Source organism: Balaenoptera physalus, assembly GCF_965194825.1.
Source record: "Balaenoptera physalus genome assembly, chromosome: 2".
NCBI classification, from domain to species: domain Eukaryota; kingdom Metazoa; phylum Chordata; class Mammalia; order Artiodactyla; family Balaenopteridae; genus Balaenoptera; species Balaenoptera physalus.
The window spans coordinates 11,411,963-11,438,671 of NC_138883.1; the positions used below are offsets into that span (position 1 = coordinate 11,411,963).

At 38.2% G+C, this 26,709-nt stretch overlaps 1 protein-coding gene across 4 annotated transcripts in view; it reads left to right on the forward strand.

Annotated features, from left to right (window-relative positions):
• The first annotated feature begins 1,506 nt into the window (after nt 1-1,506).
• BTBD7 (BTB domain containing 7) overlaps nt 1,507-26,709 on the forward strand; it is an 84,297-nt gene continuing 59,094 nt past the window's right edge. For 3 of the 4 annotated variants that reach the window (XM_082451225.1, XM_082451227.1, XM_082451228.1), the window contains exon 1: nt 1,507-2,375. Coding sequence is in view for 1 of the 4 variants with exons in the window: in XM_082451227.1 (XP_082307353.1) it covers nt 2,261-2,375 (115 nt within the window). In the remaining 3 variants the exon portion in view is untranslated. Of the gene's footprint in view, nt 2,376-2,586; nt 2,899-26,709 lie in introns of those variants that run through there. The other variant, XM_082451226.1, reaches the window with a different exon arrangement.

Here is a 26,709-nt window from a genome sequence, read left to right on the forward strand (position 1 = left end):
ACACCTAAGTGGTATGATAAGAAAACACAAAGTAGATGACTTAAAGGGTGGAAAAAAATCATGGAACACTTACGCATGATTTCTGTAAAGGTAAATCATACCGAACTAGCATACTAGAGTTCTCCTAGTGTGCAGATAGACAAAAGGACAAGGTGAAACCAGCAGACCTTATTTGGCTTTTCAAAAAGTCTTTGATAGATTTACACATCAAAAGCTTTTAGAAAAATGGTGTTAACCCTCGGATTTTAGAATGATATTGTTGGTATTGTTTTAATTTTGTTTGTTATATTGTGTCTAGGAAACAGAATCAAAATCAAGCAATGAAGGTTAGGAATAAATGAGAAAGCGTAAATAGTGGGGACCGATCTTATTTCATGTTTAATAAATTATCAAGAGGTGGTTTGGACAACGTAATTTTTAGTTTGCATATAACAGCTCTTTCAGTTAATGCAGTATTTAGCTGAAGACAAAGGCAAAATAATAGAAAATAATGGTAGGTGCCTTGAATTTAAATAAAATTCAATTGTGCATTTAGGGGGAGGTATAACAGTACAGGGGAATTGGAGGTGGGCACACAGAGCCAAACCGTTGCTCCAACTAGATGGGCCTATTTCCCTTGCATTTTTTCACTTTTCCATGCACTTCTTGTCTCCTGTCCACACGTGTGCTCAGTTGAAGAGCCCCTTACCAGCTAGAAGGGACCTTTTTTTTGGACAAGGGAATACTACAATCTCTGCTACAATCTCCAAACCTTCGAGGATTGGGGTTGGGAAGAGATGCATGGGGTGAAAGGGGGAAAAATGAAATAACACAAATTGGAAAGAAATAATCTTTCCAAGGAAGTAAGGAGGTGATGAATGAGCACAAGAAAGATACATCAAATCTGAAGAAAGTCCAGAGAAAAGTAACGATCATATTCAAAGAGATAAAATACTTCCATTGAAGGATGTTAAAAAAAAAAACTTAAATCTTCCAACCAAATGCAAAACGTATAAAATAATAAAGGACCAAGAGATGGTTAAAAACACATCACAAAATTGGAAATTGCTCTTATTCTTTTAAGCTTAGAGATGGTTTGAGAGCAACAAAAAGACTTGGTGGCATGACTTGGAAAACTTGTTTCTCAAAGGGTGGGGACAGATTGAAAATGCAAATACTTTAAAGGGGGTTTTAAATAAATTCCCAGAGGACCAATATAGGATGTATTATTGCTAGGGCCTGTCATAGAACTGTGAGAGATAATGTGTCTGATGACCAGGGTCAGAATGTCTGGTTTCTAGTCTTGTCTTGCCTACTTACTAATGCTGCATGTGCGCCCCGGGGCAAACGACTTAGTATTTTTGAGCCTATTTCCTTAGCTGTAAAAGGGCGATAATAATACCTGTCCGGACTACCTCAAAGGGCGGTTTTGGTGTTCAAAGGAAGCCATGCATTTACCAGTATTTTGCGAACTGTAAGGTGCTCCATAAACATGTGTTTTTTTGTTAGTGCATCGCTAAACTTACTGCGAACTCCCAGACAAGGGGCATCTAGGGAGAGCGATTTGGCTCTCCCAAGCGGCGACTGTGTTTTCATCAATCCTTATCCCACGTTTATGGGGGTATCTTGCTGAGGAAAACTTTTCGGTGCCTGATGAAAAAAAAACAAATCCACTGTACAACTAGCAAGGTGGTGTCTGTAAAAGTACCATACAGACAGGGCTTAAGATAAACTGCCAAGAAAACGCCAAGACTGTCAAAAAGGACTTCTCCATGGAAGCGCAGTCTTCGCTTTACGAAAGATGCATCGTGAGCGATAGATCATGATGCCGGCCGCCGAATGGAAACATGAATTGGTAGAACCGGTCGTGCGGTAACGTAGTTATTATAATTCCACTCTGACAGATTTAACGATTTGCCACAATTCCCCGGAATAAGCAAGATGCTGCAACGAGCTTCAGACTCCGAGCGGAGAGCGGGAATAATGCGCGCGCACTCGGCCCCAACCGATCCCGCGTCCCGTGAACGCGCCTCCCCGGCCAGCCAGGGCGCGCGCGCCGCCGCCGGCCCACGTGACCCCGGGCGCGGCGACGGCGGGGAAGGGCGGGGGCTCGGGCCGGCTCCGCAGCGCCGCGCAGGCGCCCCAGGCCCGCGCCGAGCCGAGCCCCTCCTGCTCGCTCCAGGCGTCAAAATGGCGGCGAGGGAAACCTGGAGAAGCCCCGGAGCCTGAGCCACTGACAGGAGCGGAGACGGGAGGTGGCGGCGGCGACGGCAGGAGGAGGATGGCCGGGGGCGCTGGCGCCGGTGCGGACGGCGGTGCAGGCGGCGGCGGCGGCGGGGGCGACGGCCGCGGTCCCAGCGGTGGCAGCAGCAGCAGCGGCGGGAGGAGCCTCCGGGGTGAGTGTCCCTCGATGTCTCTGAGGCTGTGAGCCGAGGCTGTTACCGGCGCGGTGCAGGGCGTCCCGACGAGGAAGGGGCTGTGCGGGGGCCGTGGGGGCGCAGGGCTGGGGCCCGGCCGCCGCGGGGGGCGCGGGGCTGGGGCCGGGGAAGGGTTACTGGTCCGTCTGGGGCTGAGGTGGCGGTGGCAGACTGACCGGTCCCGGTGCGCTGCGCGGGGCGGGCTGGGCAGTGCGCCGCCGTCCCGGGGGCAGGGGCGCGAGGTGTGGCGCTTGGGGCGGGGAGAGCGGCCCGAGGTGGCCGCGGTGGCGGCCCGGCCGGCTCCCGTCTCGGGGCTACGAGGGGCGGGAATCGCCGCTCCCAGGACGCCGGGAAACCACTCCCTAGACTCGGGCGCGTGTTTACCCGGCTGCGGGGCTGCGACCGCCCCGGGGTGGGCGTGAGAGCTGCCGGCCGGAATCAGGGGTCGAGGAGTGCAGGCCTGTGGACGGCTGCTCCCCCGGGGAGAAGTTAAATTGTCCGGGTAAGTTACTGTTTCGGGATCAAACTGGAATTGCGCTTTGACAGGTTGGGAGAGAGACAATACGGAGTCTTTGGTAAAGGATCCTGTGCTTGGAGTACTTGAAAGGCTAAAAGCGTGCATTTTTCAGCGTCTCATCATTTGCACAGCTGTTTATTAGCCTTACCCCGAAGATGAGAACTTTCTCACCGTTTGGGGGGAGAAGCCCTGAGTGTTGCTTCTGCTTTGAACTACAATAGCATCTCTTCACATACCAGCACAGATAATAAGTACTCTGGATTAGGCCTAATTTGCAGAAGCAGTCCTGGTTTTACCAGAGAACTGTTTCCTCTGCTAAAACATCTTACTGTAATGAGGAAATAGGCAATTTTACAGAATTACTTCGTTTTTTCAAGTAGCAGAATCTTTTGTCTCTGAATAGCATCCATTTCTTTTAGATTGCTGAAATCAATTACTTTCTCCCGGAAATGTGGAAGAAAGATTTGAAATTGCAAGAATCATACATGTTAATGGCAGCTGTGATTAAACTTGTCCTGGAATTTTGAAGTCAGAAAAACCTTTAGCGATCTGATGTGACTTGTTTTAGAACTGGGAAACTAGGCCCAGGGAGATGAGTGACTCGCTGTGGGTTCTGCAGCTGGCCAGGGATTGGACCAAAACTAGGATCTAGGCCTCTCTCCGCCCTATTTAGAGAGCTCTTTTCACTACACTCCTGAGCCTCGTATTCTTCATTGATTGCATTCTTCACCACCATCCTCATCCTTGGGTCTTTGTACAATGTAGTTGAAAGGAGAAATCAGAGAGAGCGCCTCACTCTGATTCTTGACAGTTACTGTCAGTTACCACAAGTAACTGATGAATATTTTTTTCCCTGACCTGAATTTAATAAAAACCAACTGACATTTCATTTAGAGTTTTCATAGGTCTGCGACTGACTGTATTTCTGTCCAGTTATAGCATTGCTTATTTATGCATGCATTCAGTAAAACCAGTATTCTGTCCCACAAAACCTAACTACTATATTGTTTTGTCCCTCATTACCAGCATTTAAACAGGTTCTTTGTATCAGGCTCTAATTTTAGGATTTAAAACACCTGTGTTGTATTTGCCAGGTTGTACCACCTGGTTTCCACATAGCCACTTGAGTCACAGCAGTTTTCTGTGTTGTGTGTCACAGGTTAACCTTCAGAAATACAGTCATGTCAAATGCTTCTGATTTCATATTCTAATCATTGAGACTCACACCAGAGTTGTACCTTGTGTTCAGTTACACAGGTGATTATTGAAGATCTGCTTTGTATTTTGCAATACTAGGTGCTACAGGAGAAAGAAACAAGTGAAATATGTAGACTTTGCCCTCAGAAAAGATAAGATGTACCCCTCTGAGTCTAGAAAACAATCTATCAATACAAAGAATGCTGTTCGTGTTCTGGTTAGAGGGAGATGAGTGAGGCCCCAGGAGTCTAAATAACTTCCTGGAACACTTGGGACTTGAGCTAGCTTCTGTGAGGGTTTAGATTTACAGAGAGATTGGAGCAGCTACTTTGTGAGGGAAAAGCAAGAGTGTAATGTGGACATTAGCTTTGGGGGAGGGGAATAGAGAGGGAAACTAGGATGAGTTGACAACTGAATTTCCTTGGGAAGACATTAGACAGTTGAAAAGATATGTTTGTAGAAGGGTTTGAGTACCGGATTGAGGAGATTTGGATTTTTATCCTCTTGTGCAGGATATGGGGAGCCTTTTAAAGTTTGGAGGCCACACATTAATATGATAAAACTGCCAAGACGCACCTGTCAGTGATCTGTTGGTTGAGTTAGAATGAGAAGAGAGTGGAATGAACCAGGGACAATAGTAGCTATTGCAGTTACCTGGGTATGAAGAGATGAGATCCTACACTAAGATAGAGTCACTAGGAAAGATGCATAGCGGGTATCATTTTTTTTGTTGCTGTTTTTATCGTGGTAAAATATACATAACATAAAATTTGCCATTTTAACCAGTTTTAAGTGTACAGTTCTGTGGCATTAAGTGTATTCACATTGTTGTGCAACCATTATCACCATCCATCTCTAGAACTCCATTCATCTTCTGCAGCTGAAACTCTATACCCTGTAAACACTAACTCCCCACTTCCCTTTACTCTTAGCCCCTGACAACCACTATTCTACTTTGTCTCTACGAATTTGATTACTCTAGGTATTTCATGTAAGTAGAATCATACAATGTTTGTCCTCTTGTGACTGGCTTATTTCACTTAGCATAATGTTCATCCATGTTGCAGCATTTGTCAGAATTTCCTTCATTTTTAAGGCTGAATAATATTCCATTGTATGTATATACTGCATTTTGTTCATCCATTTATCTGTCGGTTGGTACTTCATATGCTTCCACTTTTTGGCTTTTGGAATAATGTTGCCATGAACATAGGTGTGCTCATATCTGTTTGAGTCCCTGCTTTCATTTCATTTGGGTATATATCCAGAAAATTTTACATTTTCACCAGCATGCGTCAGGGTTCCAGTTTCTCCACATCCTCACCAACACTTGTTGTTTTTATTATTTTGATAACAGCCATCCTAATGGGCGTGAAGTGATATCTCATTGTGGTTTTCACTTGCGTTTCTCTAATGATTAGTGATGTTAGCATCTCTAAAGCTTATCAGCCTTTTTGTATATCTTCTTTGGAGAAATAATCTATTTAAGTTCTTTGCCCATTTTTTTAATTTAGTTGTTTTTTGTTGTTGTTGTTGACTTGTAGGAGCTCTTTATGTATTATGGATACCAATCCCTTATCAGATAGATGATTTGCAAATATTTTTGCCATTCCATGCATTGCCTTTTCACTCTGTCGAGTGTACTTTGATGCACAAAAGGTTTTTTTTGGTAAGTTTTTAATGTTAATGAAGTCCAGCTGATCTAGTTTGTCTTTTGTTGCTTATACTTTTGGTGTTACATCTGAGAAATTATTGCCAAATCCAGTGTCATGAAGCTTTCCCCCTTTAAAAATCTTCTAAGAGTTTTCCCCTCAAAAAAATCATGTTTTATGTTTAGGTCTTATGTTTAGGTCTTTGCATGTGGATATCCAGTTTTTCCAATGCCATTTGTTGAAAAGACTGTCTTTTTTCCATTGAATGGTCTGGCCATCTTTGTTGAAAATTACTTGATCATACATTCGAGGGTTTATTTCTGAAATCTGTTCTGTTCCATTGGTCTGTAAGTCTGTCTTTGTGCTGTCACCGTACTGTTTTGATTACTCTAGCTTTATAGTGGTTTTGAAATCAGAAGTGTGAGGCCTCCAACATTGTTCTTTTTCAAAATTGTTTTGGCTATTTGGGGTCCCTTGAGATTCCATATGAATTTTAGGATAGATTTTTCTATTTCTGCAAAAAATGTCATTGGGATTTTTTTGATAGGGATTGCACTGAATCTGTAGATTGTTTGGAGTAGTGTTGACATCTCTTCCAGTCTTCCAGTCCGTAAACACCAGATGTCTTTCCATTTATTTGTGTTTAATTTCTTCCCACAACATTTTGTAGTTTTCAGTGTAAAATTCTTTCATCTCCTTGGTTAAGTTTACTCCCAAGTATTTTATTGTTTTTGGTACTATTGTAAACGTGATTGATTTCTTAATTTCCTTTGCGGATTGTTCATTGTTAGTGTATAAACACAACTCATTTTTGTGTGTTGATTTTGTATCCTGCAACTTTACTGAATTCATTTATTCTAACGGGGTGTGTGTGTGTGTAATCTTTAGAATTTTCTACATAAAGGTAAGGTTGTTTTCTAACAAAGATAATTTTATGTCTTCTTTTCCAGTTTGAATGACTTTTCTTTCTTTTTCTTGCCTAATTGCTCTGGCTAGGACTTCTAGTACTGTATTGAATAGAAATGGTGAAAATGTACATCCTTGTCTTGTTCCTCATCTTAGAGGGAAAGCTTTCAGTCTTTGACCATTGAGTATGATGTTAGCTGTGGATTTTCCGTACATAACCTTTATTATGTTGAGCTAGTTTCCTTATATTCCTGGTTTGTTGAGTGTTTTAGCAGGTATGTTTTAAGAAAAAAATTCAGTTATGGGTGCTGTGTTTCTACCTGGTGAAAGAAAATTCTTGTGTCATTGGTGGAATGTTATTGTCAAGTTGTTTTTTTTAAGCATCATCTTTGTACATTTGCAGTTATGTTCTGGCTGAAAAAAATAGTGCTATAGTTATTCAGTGGGGAAGACTGACACTAATCAAATAATCATACAAATATATGCCTGAGTAACTGTAGTACTATTTTGCTTCCAGCTGTATTCCCAGCATCTAGCATAGTGCCAGGCACATAGGTGCTCATTAAAGTTATTAATTGAGTTTAAAAGCAGAAGACTAAGATTTAACCCAATAAGCTAAAAAATATATTGTTTATAATTTTTATAGAAAGTGTTTATTCTAAACCACCTTCCCTCTTAACCCAGTCTTGGTACAGTGGTAATAAAACAAAATCAGACTTCTCCACTCTAAAAAGAAACAGGCAAGTGACTTTTTCTAAAACAATTATCTTTTTAAAGATGAGACAACATTTTTCTTTTTAAGTTGATGCTAATGGAAGTTGGTTATCAGAATCCAAAATTTCAAAGGGAAGCATAATTTAAAGGAAACTTTTCATGTACCTACTAACTTCAGATTTATAATGAAATTCAAACATTCAGTACCTAGTTTATTTACAAAACAAGTTCAAATTTTTTAATGCAAGCTTCAGTTCTTTTAATTTTTAAAATTTTGGCAGTCTAAATTTGACATTACAGGTTGAGTCTTTCACAGCATCCTTACTATCTCAAATAATGTAGAAACTTCAAAAACATATAATGTACTAAGTTTTATAAACTGACATTAAATCCATATAATGAACATTACGTTAAAGTTGGAATAAACAGAAATCACTTTAATTCAATACACAACATCCTTTAAATCACAAGATTCAAAAAAATCTGCTTTTTTGAGCATTGTTGGAGTTTTTAGACATAGTTGTGATGTGTCAGAACACTGGACTGGGAATCAAACCTCAATTCAGATTCTGATTACTATTTATAGTTTTGCAATCTTAAGCAATCCATTTTACCTGTCTGAGGCTTAATTTTTCCTCATCTGTAAGAGGGAAAACACACACACACACACAGTGTTTTACATAGCAGCTTTGCCACCTTGTATTTTTCATTCCATTCTTTCCCTCTCTGTTACCACTTACTTGCTAGTCTGGACTATTTATTGAACAGCCTACCAGTGGAGTCTCTGCCATTTGTTCTCCCACTTTTCCTCTCCTTCTCTGGCTGTTCTCTGTATTGCTACCACACTTTTTAAAAAATGCAATTGGAGGATGTTACTTCCCTACCCAAAAAACTTGTGTTGACTTCCCATTGTCTATTGGATAAAGTCCAAACTCAAAACAGTTTGTAGACTGTGTCTAACGTTAGATTTCCCATTACTCTAGTCATACTAAGCTGTTTCTTGTTCTTTCTACTTCTGTTTTTCATGTGTTTATCCCAGTGCTTGGAGTTCTCCTGTTCTTTGCCATCCAGGAGACTCTGAGAAGATGACTCATTACCCATTTCAGCGGTGGATTTTGATTACTCCAAGCCAGTCAGCTCAAGGCAGTTCCCTGTAAATTATTATTTGTCCCAGTTAGATAGAAAGGAAAGAGACATTCTCTTTCTGGGGGAGAGGATTTTTTCCCCTCTTGTTTGTGAGCAAGAGAACATGTGGCCCCAGTCGCCACTGGCAGCTGTCCTGTGACCACAGGGGATGATGAAACATGCTCTGAGGCTGGCAGAACAGAGAGGTAGAATGAATGCAGGTGCGTGACAACATTATTTTAGACACGTATTGTGCTGGGCCTGGGGCTTTCCCTACCGTGGGATGTCTCCTCGTGAATAAATTCCTATTGTTTAAGCCAATTCTTTGGGGTTATTTGCCATCAGAAATCTCCTGATTCTTACAGTCGTCTTTATTCTTCAAGACCCAGTTCAAAAGTTAGTTTTACCAGTAATCATACACTCACTCCCTTAGTACTTTGGACCTTTCTTCCAGTCCTTATTTACTATATTATCATCAGTTGCTTGTGTGTCTAACTCCTCCATGTAACTCTTTGTACTTTGAGCCAAAGCCTGTAGGATGTAGCACAGTGTCTGGTAAATTACAGATACTCAGTGAGTTGTTAGGATGAAATAATAACATGAATAAGTGCTTTGTAAACAATTTTTTAATAAATATGAGGTATTTTATTGAGTTTAAAACTAAAGTGAGATGGAAAAATCAATTAGGCCAGTCATGCAAAGTGTTCTTTGCTTGCCCTTAATTGTTTTCTAAAAATATGCACTTAGATAAAAAGTTTTTGACAGTCTCTTCTGGCTACAGTTCCTTAAATTTTATGAACACTCTTACCTACTTAAAGCAGGAATCATGGAAGGAGCAATAATGAATTGTGTTGTTAGTGTGCAGTTTCCTTCCTTCTTTAGGGGGAGACTGAATGCCAGAAGAATTTCAAGTATAGTGTCTTTTTTTCCCTATATTCTGAAATTATACTTATTTAATTTGTTTTATCTGGAATTTACTTGTGAGTTGTTCTTTAGAGAAAAATTCCATAACATGCTTCATAAGACTTAATTATGCTTGTCTTCAGACTTTCCCAAAATATTTCTTGCTTGCTTGAGACTAGACATGAGAATTTTCTGGTTAGGAAAAAAGCTTTGTGGCAGAACTAGATGAGTTTGTAGTGAATGTTAGTAATAGCTTATGACAGAGAAATCTCATTATAGCCTTAATTATGAAGTCATAGTTCTGTCACATGCTTCAACGATAAAGTCTGACAAGGGAGGAAGGATAGGGAAGGAGAGTTAAAATTCCTAACTTGGTGTACCTCACCATTTGTTGGCTTCAGTCAAATAAAACTTTGACATAGTAATTTGTAGTTATTTTTAAAACAAGGTAAGGAGGAATACAGTACACATTAGAAATTGTAAAATCATCTGTTGGGATGAGTATGAAAAGACAAATTTGTCTATGAAGAACAGCCTTCTTCTTTTGATGTCTAGTTGTTAGTTCCCTTGGTACCTTAGTTTCCACATCTGTAAAATGAACAGTATCACCCTCTTTAGGGTTCTTTGATTAATTAAGGTAATCTATGTGAAAACACAATATAGTGTTCTGAGCATAGATGCTCAGGCATTCCTTTTTTTTTTTTTTAAGCAGAGATTATTTTATTTTTTATTTTTAAAAAAATATGTATTTATTTGGCTGCACCGGGTCTTCCTTGTGGCACGTGGGATCTTTAGTTATGGCACACAGGATCCTTAGTTGCGGCATGCGGGATCTAGTTCCCTGACCAGGGATCAAACCTGGGCCCCCTGCATTGGGAGCGCGGAGTCTTAACTGCTGGACCACCTTGGGAAGTCCCTCAGGCATTCCTTTTAATATTGAGCTGCATGAGCCGCTTGTATATTTTGGAGATTAATCCTTTGCCAGTTGCTTCCTTTGCAAATCTTTTCTCCCATTCTGAGGGTTGTCTTTTTGTCTTGTTTATGGTTTTCTTTGCTGTGCAAAAGCTTTTAAGTTTCATTAGGTGCCATTTGTTTATTTTTGTTTTTATTTCCATTTCTGTAGGAGGTGATTCAAAAAGGATTTTGCTGTGATTTATGTCATAGAGTGTTCTGCCTATGTTTTCCTCTAAGAGTTTTATAGTGTCTGGCCTTACATTAAGTCTTTAATACATTTTGAGTTTATTTTTGTGTATGGTGTTAAGAAGTGTTCTAATTTCATTCTTTTACATGTAGCTGTCCAGTTTTCCCAGCACGGGCTTATTAATTCTTGAATGAGAAAAAGTCTGTCGATTTGTGTGTGTGTGTGTATGTGTATGTGTGTGGGTTTAAGTAACAAAAACTCTCTAGAATAAAGTTCAAACTCCCTTTCATGGATCATATGGCTTTTTGTTATCTAGGCTCTGTTGCTTCTCTGGGCTCATACCTTATTACTGCCAAATACCTTCTTGTTAAACTCTGCATGTAGAATTGCTTTAATTTCCTTAGTGAGCCAGGTTTTGTTCTTTCCTTGGGCCTTCACATAGTCAGTTTCCTCTGCCTTTTAGAGTATTATTTTGGCATCCCAACCCCTCCCCACCATTACCTTCACCAAGAAAAAAGTTCACACTTACTGTCAGTCTTAGATCTTATCTCAGATGTCACTTTCTCAACAGCCCCATAAGGTAAATACTTTTAAATATTATCATCAGATACAGAAAAGATAAACAATTTGACCAAGATCACAAAGCTTATAAATGGCAGATCTGGATCCAAACCTAGACAGTTTGGCTCCAGAGTTCATCTTCACTAATCTGTGCTTCCTCTACATTGTAACTGCCTATTTATCAGCTTGTCCCTAAGTAATTTAAAAGCAAAAATTATGTCTATCTAGTTCATTGTTATATCCTCATGTGCCTATTATCAGCACATAATAGGTGCTCAGAAAATGTTTAAATGAGTGACTGTCTCTTATTTGAGAGCAGAATTTGTGATTAAACTCCTCTTTGTACCTTTCACATAATACATGTCAGTAAATAAGTCTTTTCATGCTTATGATACAAAGTGAAATTTATATGATCAAGTTCATTGTGGCTTTGAAATATATTGCACTTTATAACCAAAGATAGTTACAGCCCCATTTTTATAATCACTGTTAACTCATTTTATCCTTTTATAGCAATGTTACTTGGCATCTTAAACTGGTGCTTTTCTAGGCTTCCTTTTCACATGGTATCCCTATGAACTGTTAAAATACAGATTATTTGTAACTCATTTCTAAATGGTACATGGGAGATTTTACAAAATAAAATTACACTAGTATATGCACTCTGATCATTTATATCTATTAACCTTTTAATGGACGTGATTGCCGAACATATATGGAACTTAGAAAAAAATAGAAGTACCCACATTTTAAACCTTGATCGTATCCCGAAAGATAAATGGTTTATCTATATAGAATAGTCACAGGGTAAATAATGATTTAAGGCATGCACTTTGTCGTTCATGTTGATGGGAGAAATTGGAATGTTGTATTTCAGTACACTTTTCAAATAAGTAATGCCTGAAGCTACTTCCAGGTTCATGCTCTCATCAGGGTCAGTAGGTTAAAGAACCAGAAAAGTCTTCCTCCTCCATGAATGTTCTCACTTTACCAAAGACTTTGCTTCTTTGGTTAATCATTCTCTCTTCCGTATCCCCTATGCTCTGGTACAGGGTTTCTCAACTTTGACACTACTGACATGTTGGGCCAGATAATGCTTTGTTGTGGGGCGCTGTCCTGTACTTGCAAAATGTTTAGCAGCATCCCCAGCCTCTACTCAACTAGGTTCCGGTAGTACCCTTCTTCACTCCTAGTTATGGCAACCAAAAATGTCTCCAGGCATTGCCAAATGTCTCCAGGGGAGCAGAGTCACCCAGTTGAAAACTGATGCTTTACTGCATCATCCCTACTCATTTGTTACAATATCTCCCTCTCTTTCATACACGCACCTTTCCAGACTTTCACATCCTCTCTATTACTGCCTCACTTCTTGGCACCTTTTGCAGTCTTTTTTGAAAAGAGTTATAAAACATTTGCTCACTCCAATTTTACTTCCAGTTCAGTTTCCTCTCTTCAGTTCTATGAAACCACATTTTTCTGGTTTTCCTTTACATCTGTGGCTGCTCCATTTTGGTCTCCTTTATCAGCTCTACTCACTGGACAATGGCATAATTTTTGCTTCTTTCTTACTTTTTCTTATCTCGTCAGCTCCTGCCTTTCTTGCCTCATTTCTTTGTATGTTGCCCCTCATATACCTATTAATTCTTAAGCTGTTCTCTCTGTTGAAATGCCCTTACCTATGTTTCTCCCTATTTAAATTCTAACATCCTTCAAGAACCAAAGCAGATGTCATCTTTCCATGAAAGCCTTTTCTAATCACTAAAGCCTTTTCTAGTCCTCTAACTTCCATGCCATGTTCCTATTCTTTCTCTCTGTCTTCCACTTGCAGCTTTGTGTTATTTATGTATTGGAATATGTCCTGCACTAGACAGTAAGCTCATCTTTGTATCCCTGACATTACCTGGCTAAGTGCCCTGCACATAGTTGGTGTTTAGATAGTTGTTGCAACAATGATGAGGAGGTAGCAGTAGAGTGGAAAGGATTTAGTAAAAACAGTAATGACCTGAAAGGTTGTTAAAAGTAGGAGAAAAAGAAGAAAACTGAAGAAAGTTTAAAACTGCTCATGGAATTCTTTACATTCTCTCCTTTCATGGTTTCTTTGATATGGGCCTTTTCTGGTTTCATTCTGCATTTCTAAGCACCTTATTTGTTAAGGACCCATTATGAGCCAGGCACTCTTCAAGATACTTGGAATACAGTTACTGGAAAAGGAAACAGTCCCAGTACTGTAGGAACTTAGTCTCTTTGAGGATGTAGAAATCTTAACAATTAATTGCCCCTACAGAGTGGAAAGTACTGAAATTGAAGTGTATCCAAAACTTTCCGGTAGCACAGAGGAAAGTGGTGACTTCTCAATTTGAAATAAACCTCATTCAGATGCCACTTCTTACATGCAACCTATTCTGGTCACTACCCAGCCTGATTAGTGTTTTCCATGCTTTCCTTTACTCTGTTCTCTTTCAGCTACCAAATTATAAGCATTTCCTGTGCCTCAGTACTTAGCCTTCCGGTCATTCTTTTATATCCTTTTCTTTAGGAAATGGATTTAGTTTTGAGGCTTCAGCTGACAAGTTTCAAAGCCATACCAGCTACAACAAAACATTTTTTTGTTGTGAAATAATACACATGCAAAGAAGCATAGTAAACAAATTTAAGTTTAACTTATTATTTTAACAAATTATTTTAAAGCTGACACCACCATGGTCACGAAATAGAACAGTGGAAGCATGCTCAAAGCCCCACTCATGCCTCTTCTCAATCACAACCACCGTAAAGGTCACCCCTATTCTGCTTTCTATGGTAATTGCTTCTAAGATTTAAAAAAAAAAGAAGAAGAAGAAGGAGCCCTGTACCTGAATACCAACTAGATATTTATTCCAAAACAATATAGTTTCATTTTGGGAGACTGGGAGACAGAGGTGGAGGGAGACATTCCACAGTATTCTGTCTTGTTCTTGCACTGAAACCCCGGAGAACATCCCCAGGTTCACTAGGAGGACTCACCTGACAGAGCATATAGTCATACTCATGGAGATCATTTATTACAGCACAGGATACAAAACAAAATCCGCAAAGAAAAAAGACACATGAGGCGAAGTCCAAAGAAAAGCAGGTGCAAGTTTCCAAGAGGTCTCTTCAGGTGGAGTCACACAGGTCACACTTAGTTCCTCCAGCATTGACTTGTGACAGCACAAGTGAAATATTGTCTACCAGGGAAGCTCATTAGAGACTCGGCACCTAGGGTTTTTACTGATGGCTGGTCACACAGGCATCTACTACCTAACGTGTATCAAAATTCCAGGCTCCCAGAAGGAAAGCAAATATGCAGCATAAACCATACTGTTTGCACAAACAGTTTAGGTACAGTGAGCTGTCCTTATCAGTTAAGGAATGGTAAAAACACGGAAAGTCCAAGTTCCCAAAGACCAACCAGGGCCAGCCTTTCAAGCAGGCCTTTCTAAGGATAGCAGTTTCAGGCCTCCTGTGGCTAACTTTTTTCTGCGTGATATTTTTCAATTCAAAATTTAAATAAATAAAAACTCAGCTTTCATATTGTGTCATTTTCTCTTAAAATGTATCAACACTAACCCAGTGCAAACCTTCACTTTATACCTCCACTACTATCATATGATTGAAAGTATGTTCTGTGGAACATTGGACATGGCCTATTATTGGTTTTTCTTAGATTAAAGTTCAGCAATACTGAATTAAGCAAAGTTATACAGGTTACTTAGCTGCAGGACTCTCAGCCTTTTGCAGTGATGTGTGTGACCTGGCCTCTATCTACCTGTCTTGCCTCATCTTACATTATCTCCCTTCCCTACTTCCCCTGCGTCAGCCACCTTGGCCTTCTTGCTCTTCCTAGAATTTGCTAAACTATTGACTCTGCTGTAACTCTCCAGCATCACATCACTACTACCTCTGTCAATAAATAATATCAAGCTTTATTTATTTATTTATTTATTTATTATTTGGTTGCACTGGGTGTTGGTTGCGGCAGGCAGGCTCCCTAGTTGCGGCTCACGGGCTCCTTAGTTGTGGCATGTGAACTCTTAGTTGCAGCATGCATGTGGGATCTAGTTCCCTGACCAGGGATCGAACCCGGGTCTGCTGCACTGGGAGCGCAGAGTCTTATCCACTGCACCACCAGGGAAGTCCCTCAAGCATTATTTATGTTTATGTACTATTTATATTTATGTATGTGTTTAAGATCTTTCTTCTGTATGCTATATGTGTTCTTTATGTCTTGTGGGCTTATTAATGTCAATAAATCAACTTATTCTTTCTCATAGCAGCCCACGCCTTTCATGGTATTTATCTCAGTGTATGATTTTATTTTTGTAATTATTTGTTTAAATGTCCATTTCTCTCACTTGATTGTAAGCAACATGAAAACCAAGACTATTTTGTTCACAACTATAACCTTCAACACTTAGCATAGAACACATAATTGGTACTCAGATTCTTAATGAATAATATAAATAATTCTACAAAACTAGGCTATAGTAAACAGTGTTTCCCAAACGAACCAGGATTTTTTTTTAAGGCTCATTTCATTGTATTTTGCAGGACTGATGTTGTGTAGAATACACTTTGGGAAATACTGATATACTTTAAAGTGTAAAATACTTTACATAGGTAGGATTTGTAGCTAGGAGTTTGTATTTATTGTATATTCTTGATTGAACCTCTGCTGGGAAGATTAGTTCAGTGTTGGTGTGCTAGATGAATTAGACTGGAAGCAGAGACCAAGATTGATTTTTGTGACAATTCAAGAGAGATAATAAATAGTGACTTAGTCTAAGTGATTTGTAGCGGGATTGGTGCACCAGTTTGATACAGAGGAGAAGGATGAGGGAAAGACGCCTGCAGTTCTGACACTGGATGCCCAGGATATCTTCAGCAAACGACATTTGAATAGATTGGAGTAATTGAGTTTCTTCTTCCGGAAAGCATCCTCCTGTTAATCTGGAAAATACATCCATCTTGTTTCCAGGCAACACCAGATAATTAAATTATCTTCATATTTAGGAATTAATAAACTTTTTAAAATTAGCATACTGAATTACTTAATAATAACTGTGCTGTAAACTCTTTAACTATCTAATGACAGCTTTCTGCTGTGGTTGAAGAGTGTGTTTACCTACATAATCTAATTTGGAGATGACAACAAAAATTGAGAACTTTTTTGTATATTGTTCTAACTACTTACATATGTATATAGAAATCTGTTTTCTGATGTAAAAATGTTTACAGGAAGGAGCATGAAACTCAGACGTTACTAAAGGAAAAGACTGAAACAAGTGACTATTTAAAAAATTTAAACATTTATGACAAAAGCCATCATAGTTTTAAAAGGCTAATATGAATATTCTCCCTTGATATTTTAACATTAATATAAAAAGTGTCGCAAATTAATAAAAAGAGCAGCCACATAGAAGAATGGGCAAAGATTATAAAGAAACACAGAGGCTAATAAATATATTGAGATTCAGTTTCACTTATAATTTTTTTTTTTAAATGAAGATTAAAATAATGAGATCATTTTTTCCTCCATCAGATTGGCAAAGATTAATAATGACCAGAGTTTTGATGTTCTCATGCAAAGTTGATAGGAATGTAAATTGCAACTTTTCTGACCAATACATCTCCAAATTAGAAATATATATACCCATTTATCCAGTAATACTATTTCTTTTTTTTTTTTTGGCCGCACCTAGCGGCGTGTGGGATCTTAGTTCCCCGAACAGGGTTCAAACCCGTGCCCCCTGCGTTGGAAGCACAGAGTCTTAACCACTGGACCGCCAGGGAAGTCCCAGTAATATTATTTCTTGATATTTATTCTAATGGCATAGTTTACAGTGGTTAAAGATAGAGGTAAAAGGATTGCAGGACTGTTCATAATATTGAAAAATTGGAAATGATTCTCAGTACGTTTTGGTGAAGTAAACTATGGCATATTTATACAGTACAGTTCTATTTAGGGGTCTTTAAAAGATAAAGTAAAATTTGTATGTACACATGTTTCTATATCCCTGGTATATTATGAAATGAAAATAGTTTTTTACAGAACTCTTTGTTAAATATCCCTACTTAAAACTATTTAAAGTTAATTTATGTCAAAAATGCTAGAAAAGCAGAAATCAAATTGTTACTAGTTGTCTGTGTGGGAAGGGAGGCAGATATTAGGGAATTGCCTTTTGTCATACTCTCCTGTGTAGGTTTTTTGGTTTTTTTGTTTTTAATTTAAACAACAAACGTATAATTCTCATAAGTGAATGGGGAAACATTAAGGTTATGGGGTGGGTAGGATAGAGAAAATTTAACATGTATCTTGTTCTTTGTATATTATGATCTGTTCTACAGTCTTTAAAATGCTTTTGAGTCAACAGTGTAACTCTCAACTTTTCAAACTCTAGTAATAGAAGGCAAAAACACTTCTGGGGAGAGAAAGAAATACAGCTAAAAATTACAGAGATGCTAAAAATTATTTTTTTCCTATTTTCAATAAAGAAAATAAACTCATATTTTAATCTTGTAAAACAGTAAAACTAAGAGAGGGAAGGGGATGTACAGTGCTTGATGGTGGTGCTTGTGTACTGTCACCAAATAGTATGATTAGTTTTCTATTCAAATTAGATACCCCATCTGAAAATGTTCTTAGGAGCACAATGACTTTTCATCAGAAATTTAATAATTAAACATAAACGTTGAATAATTATTTAGGGGTTTAAAATTCAACAAAACTAATGGTCTCTTCTTTATGCAGAGGAAATGTGTGGGTATGGAGAAAAATAATTAGGTTAATAATACGGAGTCCTGTAGCTAATCATCAAATTTGGAAACAACCCCCTAAAATATTGTTCTTAAATTTAAACTAATTCAAATGTCTAGCAGTGAAACATCTGTAACGTGGTTTGATGTCTAGCAGTGAAACATCTGTAACGTGGTTCACTTTAACTTTTTGTTTTTAATGACTATTTACACTAAATGTTAGCCATTTCTATTCTTGGATAACCTACTTAAATATTGGTATTAATTTTACATTTAACACACATCCGAATGCATAATAGTTTTCAAGTTTAACATTAAATGTACGTTTAAAATTATTTCGAAGAATTTAGTATCTCTTAATGATTCTTTCACTGGTTTTGGTTTTCTTATCCTATTTAGAATGATCATCGCTAGTTTTCCCTAGTGATTATTCCTAGGCTGTTCATGACTCCTTGAAGATTATCGTTTAAAAATCGTTTAAAAAACGAAGAGATAACATATTTCTGACCATGCTGAATGTGCATGTATGAAGCAGGTATTTTATTTAGGAAGTATTTTATAACTAGAAATATTAAGAATACCAAGAATATATAGTATCAATATGAATCCGCACTGTAGCCAGAGTTCTAAGAACCAGGCTCACCTCATTTATCTACATTTTTCCCCTCATTTTCTAGCTTAAAAAATTTTAATGGTTACCCTTAAAAGAATGTTGCATAAACTGGTGAAATGGGATGTACTTTTAAAAATATTCTTTTAAGAATACATTTTTAATCGGAAAAAAAAAGTAGCAGCAGGAGACTGACAGCTGTTTTGAATTATAATAGGTTCTGTTAGAAGAAGCCCACATGGGCTTAATAAGATTCTCCTAAGCAGAACTCTAACAAGTAATCTCTATTTGCAGTAACACAACTTAATTTTATAATGCAATTTAAAATATATCTTTGCTTAATATGAACAAAAATGTTTTCTGACTTGCCTTTTATTGGTGGTGGATAGGTAAGGAAAATACTATTCTTATACATGATCTTGAGCTACTAATTACAGGTGTACAATGTCTTATTTATAATTTGAAATTCTAAGAGTTCTGATAACCATTTCTTTAGGGAGACTCACTTGATGGCAAACAATGATGTGACCTGAATTCATTTGGCAACAAAACCTAACCTGAACTAACACAGCTTAGTTTAAATGTTTAATATATTTTATTGCAAAATATGGGGTAATATGACTAATCTCACTGGGTGTGTTTACATAGTATACAGTAAATGTTTCATATACCATATTACTTTCTTTTAAAAGAGAGAGAGCATGAGAGAAAGAGAGAGAGAAGGAAAAGAGTCTGAATTTTAGAATGTATCTAGCTCCAAAAGTTTCTCCCTGGTGGGGAATTGTGGACTTGTATTCTGAATAACACTCTTAAACTGGTGTTTTAAATTGGTGATGAACATTAAATAAAATTTTTATTGGTAGAACTAAGATTGAGAAACAGTGTAGTATGTAACACTTTATCGTTTAATTCTGTAGATAGAGTTTAATTACCAAATATGCAGGAAGAATATATGAAAAGTAGAATAAGCTAACAGATTATAGATATCAACTGTAAATTAAAACATATTACTTAAAATTAGATACTGGAGGAGAGAGATAGGAGGAAGAAGATACTAGCTAATTTCAGTATTGCTCATAGTAGGGAGCCAGTGGATAGTAGCCAGAAAACAGGGAATTTGGAGTATTATATAAAAAAAAATATTAGTAAAGTTACTTGTGGGGTAGGGAGAGACTAGGTTGAAGTAGACAGGGGGAGCAACTAGTCTTTGAATATATCTTATTTTGTGGTTTTGACTTTAGACTCATCTAAACATTTTACAGAATTATGTAGCAAAAGTTAATTAAAAATGCTGTGCCTAAAAATCAAAAGTGAAATAAAAGTGTGCTTCCAGTTAGTGATGTAATCACCCAGAGCAAACTATTCCAAGTGACTTACATACACAGTAATTTATAGGATATCCTGAGTTGGGTATATCCTAAGGGTAAAAAAGAATTGCCAAAAAAAAAAGATTTTCATTTATCGTAATGTTGATGATAGTGTTGACATTTTAATTCTTGGCTATTGTGTGTGTATTGTGGGATAAAATAAATGAACAATTATGTAGGCAGTGTTGAGAACGGGGTTTTGACATGTGAGAAAGGAGAAACACATGTAAAGTTAATGAGATTAAGTAAAAACTCTCTAAACCTGAATTTGAATTGGAAGCATCAGTATACACTCATGATATATGTGTATGTATCTAAATACACATGTGTAGAAAACTCCCTAACTCTGTGTACTAAAAAGGCAGTCAGCACCCCCTAGCACCCAGACTGTGGTTTCTAAATACCATTTCTCACTGAAAGGAATTAGGGCTCCTTTAAAGAGATGGTTGATTACAGGTCTAAGGTAAGAAAAATACAAGATATGCCTAGAATAAGGTATAACCCTAGAAAGCAAAGAAGCTCTCAGAGACAAGTAGTGTTGTGTCATGTGTGATCTCAGGGACCAATTTGAATAAGCTTCCACTGTCCAAATATGGGACAATTTGAGCCTCAATTGGGATAAATACAAATAATTGAAACCCATCAAATATATTTAAATCCATGAACACATAATTTTTTTAACTTGCTGATCATCTTTAGAGAATGCTAGGATGTTAATTGTTTTGAAAATTAGTAAATAAAGGTAAAGAATCATTTATTCTTACCTTTCTGTGCAAACAACTGAATAGTTGATGAGTTCCTCTTACGGAAGTATTCCAGCTAATGAATAAAGAAGGAGTGATAGAATATCACCATGTTGCAGCCCCTAATGAATTAATGACTCTAGTTGGTGATTACTGATAATTGTTAATATTAGAGAATGAGAAGTAGACGTTTGGTACCTACTGTTGGAAGTACACATCACCACATGTGAAGCAGTCTTGACAAAATAAACTTTAAAAGTACAAAAATGACACTAAATCTGATTAAGTTGTTAGATCTATAAATTTCTGTAAATACAGGGCTGCATCATGGTGATGCATTTGCCAGAATTCAGACTATGGGAAACTACCATATAACCTGATTTCTTCAACAACAACAAGGAAAAAAAAATTGCAAGGGGGAAAGGGTTGGGGAGGGACCTTTTAAAGGAGATTTAAGAGACATAGTCGTCCAGTCACAGTGCATGGGCCTTATTTGGATCCTGATTCAAACAAACTAAGAAAAAATAAACCAGTGGTGGAAATGTCAGCACTGCCTGGGAAGTTCATATTAAGGGATTGTTGTTCATAATTTTAGATGTGATAATGGTACTGTAGTTGCTCTTTTGTATCCTTTCTTTTAGAGATTCATAAAGAAGTATTTACAGATGAAATAATATGCTATCTGGAGTTTGCTTCAAAATAATCCAGAGAGATTGGGTAGAGAGTGGATTGGGATGTAGTGATACAGGACTGCCACAAATTGGTAATTACTGAAACTTGGTAATTCTTGAGCTTTGTCTTACTATTCTCTCTACTTTTGTTATATTTTTCTGTCCTTTATTACAGAAGCTGCAAAAGTATCTCCTGCACAGGAGGAAAAAATAAGTGATAGATTGGAAGGAGTGAAAATACAGAGGCATAGTCATATTTGTCTTTGGTGTTTGAATGCTAAGGGGTTTGATATTTATGGAGTATAATCCACAATCCAGAAACTTTTTTTTTTTTTAAGTTGAATTCATACTGTATTTTCAGTTTTGTTTTTTTTTTAAAACTTTGGGTTTATTTATATATTTATTATTTATTTATGGCTGTGTTGGGTCTTCGTTTCTGTGCGAGGGCTTTCTCTGGTTGCAGCAAGTGGGGGCCACTCTTCATCGCGATGTGCGGGCCTCTCATTATCGTGGCCTCTCTTGTTGCAGAGCACAGGCTCCAGACGCGCAGGCTCAGTAATTGTGGCTCACGGGCCTAGTTGCTCCGTGGCATGTGGGATCTTCCCAGACCAGGGCTCGAACCCGTGTCCCCTGCATTAGCAGGCAGACTCTCAACCACTGCGCCACCAGGGAAGCCCCAGAATTTCCTTCATTTTTAAGGCTGAATATCCCACTGTACATATATACCATACTTTGTTCATCCGTTTGTCTGTCGATGGACATTTAGTTTGATTCCACCTTTTGGGTGTACCACCCTGTTTGAGCCCCTGTTTTCTTTGGGGGGGTTATATAGCCAGAGGTGGAATTGCTGGATCACATGGTAATTCTACATTTATTTTTTTTTGTTTTTACATTTAATTTTTTGATGGATCATGGTGCTTTTTTTTTTAAACAATACTGTTTATATATTTTGAAACATCTCAACAGAGTCATATTTGAGGCTGTATGCACACTGTGATCTATACTTTTTTTTTTCCCTGAGAAATGTTTTTTTTACTCCCAAGAAGTAGTGCAGTTTTAAAATCACACTCTTGTAAGAGGCTTAGGCTGTATATGTGGAATATGGATCCTGAGAAACAATTTTTGGACTGAAGAGCTCAAAGAATGATTACAAACAAGTCTTTCCTTATTAAATGGTTATTTTTTTAAAAACTGATTTCATTCAGCTGTTTTCAGCTCAATACTTCCTATATGCTAGGCACTGTTCTATGTGCTGAGGATTTCGTGTCAAATAAATGAAGTTCTGGCTCAGTGTAAGTGGAGCTTACATTGTAGCATGAGACAGTTAAGCAAACAAGTATATATTCAGTAATTTCAAGTGCTGAAAAGTGCTACAAAGAAAAATAAAGTGAAGAAAGGGGATAGAGAATGATGGGATGGGACAGGATGTTGTTTTTAGACGATGATTAGGGAAGGCATCTTTGAGGAGATGGCATTTGAGCAAAGGCCTGAATAAAGTGAGAGAGTGAACCATGCGAAGACTTTGTGGAAAAGTGTTCCAGATGAAGGGAATAGCAGGTCCCAAGGTGGGAGCTTTTAAAGGAGACAACTCAGAAGTTAAATGAAGATCTATCTCAACCAGTACCCAGTACCCATATGAGGAAATGGATTGGTTTAAGGTATCTCATTGGAAAGAAAAGTAAGAGAAAAATAAAGATGGAAAAAATGTTAGGGAAATTGATTTGTATATTCTGTTAAAGATTTTCAAAAATATTATATATCTATTTGTGGGGTGGGAGATGCTGGGAAGATATTGTGGCTGACAAGACGTTTCACTGATGATTACCACATAGAGGATGTACCGTCTTCCTCTGAGGTGTAGTTTCCTTGGCACAGTGAACCCAAAGGCTCTTATCTTCTGTTCAGAGAAGAAAGAAATGAAACAACTGATAAAGAGAGTCTCAGTTTCAGGAAGTGATCTCTAAAAATCTTAGCTAATAGGGACTTCCCTGGCGGTCCAGTGGTTAAGGCTCTGAGCTTCCACTGCAGGAGGCGCAGGTTCAATCCCTGGTTGGGGAACTGAGATCCTGCGTGCTGCGAGTTGTGGCCAAAAAAAAAAATCTTAGCTAATAAAATACTTTAATATCCAAGGTATCTTACTGATAGTATATATGACAATAATACAAATACTACTGGGAGAAATCATAGGCTCAGGCACGTTAAGGATTGGAAGAAAGCTTGGATATCACCTTTGTTTCCCCATGTGCTGTGCAGTAATGCCAAGTTATTCCAGAAATGACTTTGGACGTCAAGGAATAAGCATTGTTACTTTTGAGACTCTCCATTTATCTTTTGCAAACATTGATAGGACATTTATAAATAATATCGTCAATCAGAAGTAGATGAATTATCATATTGAGGTAATGCCGTATTATAATGTATATCTGAGTGTTACCTCTAGAACTATGAAAATATTATAGTCATCCCTCGATATCCAAGCGGGATTGGTTCCAGTATCACCACAGATACCAAAATCTGTGGAGGCTCAAGTCCCTTACGTAAAACGGCATAGTACTTGCGTATAACATACACATATCCTCCCATATCCTTCAAATCATCTCTGGATTACTTATAATACCTAATATAATATAAATGCTATGTAAATAGTTGAGAGCATGTGTCAAATTCAAGTTTTGCTTTTTGGAACTTTCTGGAATTTTTTTTTTCTGAATATTTTCCATCTGTAGTTGGTTGAATCTGTGGATGTAGAACTTGCGGATGCAGAACATGCAGATACAGAAGGCCAACTATATTAGGAAACTCTTGTTTTTAGATTTCTTTTTTTATGTATTCTCTGTTTGCATTATTTCTTCCTTGGTATGTCTTTCTGGGACCTCTAGCCCATTATCCTTATTACTCCCAATTCACCCACAAATTGCTGGTCCTGTGTTTCTTCTTGGTTCACAGCATGGCTAACCACCCGGTCATGCAGAGTAGACCTCATCATCATTCCCTTCTTCCTCTCCACCACCACCCTCACCAATTAGGTGAGCATTTACTAAGTGTTCTGTAATAAGGACTTCATCTGGGTTATCTTAATTTTTGTTATAGATGTCCTAAACAAATGCAAAACATCTTAAAAGTGTTTTAAGATGTAGACTTGTATTGCATAAATAGGACCTAGAATATCTGTTCCAGTCTGATATATTTGGACTATAATATCCTTGTCCAGTGTTTCTGCTACAACAAGTAGGTGCACAGGATAAGCAGTGGGGTTGAGGAAAGAAAGAGGAAAATATTTTATCATAGTTCCAAGAAAGGCCTCATAAAATCCTTACGAGGGGAAGAGTTTTGTCTGATTTTCTACTTCTTGTTTTACCTAAGAGGCATTGTTGTTGTCTCTGTAAGAAGGTCCTTCATAACGGAAGTTTCTTAAAGCATACTCATAATCAAGCCCACAGATACTTCTTTCACTAGGACTTCTGTCTACAACATTCTTTCTAACTGAGGACTTCAGGAGAATTTTAGAAGGAGAAACACATCTTCATTTGACATCCCAACAAAGATTCTGTAAGTATTAGAGGTATTCTGATGGGCAGAAGCCTATTAGAATGGAGTGAGTGGCTATTGTTAAGGCTAATGCCACATTATATATAGCTTGCTCTTTGCTGAAAATTTAAACTAGTGGGTTTTCCCCCCGTATTTATTTGGACTCTCTTACTCTGAGTGATGTGAGGAAAAATAGAATTTTAGTACAGAATTAGCTCCAGCTCCTAAACCGTTATTATCTTCCCATTTATAAGAACTTGAATAATTCAGGGACCATTCACATTACTATTCCCTTGATGATCTAGTAGTTTTCGTTTGGCATTTGATGTCCTTATGAAGACTGCCCTGGATGAAGATACCTTTGAGTGTTTGTATTCATGTTTCTGTTTTGTTCTTTATTCTTCTCTTCTCCATGTGCAGCCGTAGTCTCAGGCTTACTGTCAGGTTCACCAGCATGTTTTCTTCTCCAGCTCTTCCCGTGGAGCCCACAGAAACTCATTAACAAGAAATGCGCTCTTGTATTTTTTTTTTTTTTTTTTTTAACATTTGCTAAGTTGGGTCAGAAAATCTGAATTTTTTGTCTTTTTGTCTTTTGTCTTTTTTTGAGTGAAGTTTATGAGAAATTCCATGTTTTTCTTTTAAATTCAGTTGCTTTGAATGTGTTCTCTGATTTCAGCTATAGTTCTCTCTGCAAATCCTCTGTAGATTCAAATCTAGACTCAGATTTGTCATTGCCTTCTCCATATCTTCCAGAGCTCCTTTGTCTAATTGTCCCCAATTAGGACAGTGATTTCATTTATTCACTAAAATATTGTGTTCCTGGCTCAAAACTAGTCTTCCTATCATGAACACAGAAGTTCCAAATGGCACCATTTACCATAACAGTTGATTGAGCAAGTTCTACAGTCTATCTTGGAGGGCCTCATAATAATTTTCCACCCTCTGTTTATAGGCCCTTTTTCCTACCTGTTAGAGAAAATTTATCCTGCTGCTTCTAGAGCGGCCTCAGTTTGGGGGAATATAGTTGCTAGGAGAAGACAACATAGGCTTTGGTGTTGGGGATAGCTGGGCCAAGCAGCTCCTGCAGCAGCTGCTGTGGGTGTCGCTGCTGTGGCCCACGCTGCCCCATTGGGTCTCACTTAACCTCTGCCAGAGACCCAGGCAAGGGGACAAGCAAGGCTCAGGGGCTGAGGATCAGGCTTTCCTCTGGGAGCAACCATTTCAGCCCTCTGTTCTCATTTTCCACCCATTACTTCAGAAGGATCTTATTCTGAGGTTTTAGGTCCAGGTGAAGCATTTTGAGTATGAGCTCTGAGGTAAAGGTGGTGGAGTAAGAGTCTTCACAGGGTAGCCACATAGGTCCTTCACCCACCAATTTCCAGGAATTGATCCTCAGCTTTAAATGTCTAGAAACTGAGTCTTTCAGAATACCTTAACCTCTGTAAGATGTATTGCAGTCCAGGCCAGATCAGTCCTGGCACAAGGCCCGGCCCCTCACATGAGAGCCCTTATCTTGTGGTGGGCTACTTCTGCTTTCCAATGTCAGTCCATATTATCTTATTTAGTTCTTAAACCAACCTTTTGGTATTATCCCCATTTTAGAGATATGAAAAGCCAGATCCTTATTAACACTTGCCTGGACTGCAGCGAGAATCCGCTAAAAAGTCTGCGTCAAGTGTCTTCTGCATTCAGGCCATCTCGTAGTCTTCCTAAGACACAAATGTCATGGTGCTTCTCTCCTACTATTCTGTGCTTTGCTCCAGTAGTTCCCCCATTGTTCTGAATAAAGGGCCATACCTTAGTATGGGATTTGAGGCTTTTTGATCCAACTGCTACTCATACACTCAAACATATGTACTCCCTAGGCCTTAAACACATTATTGATCCACATTCATGATAATAGC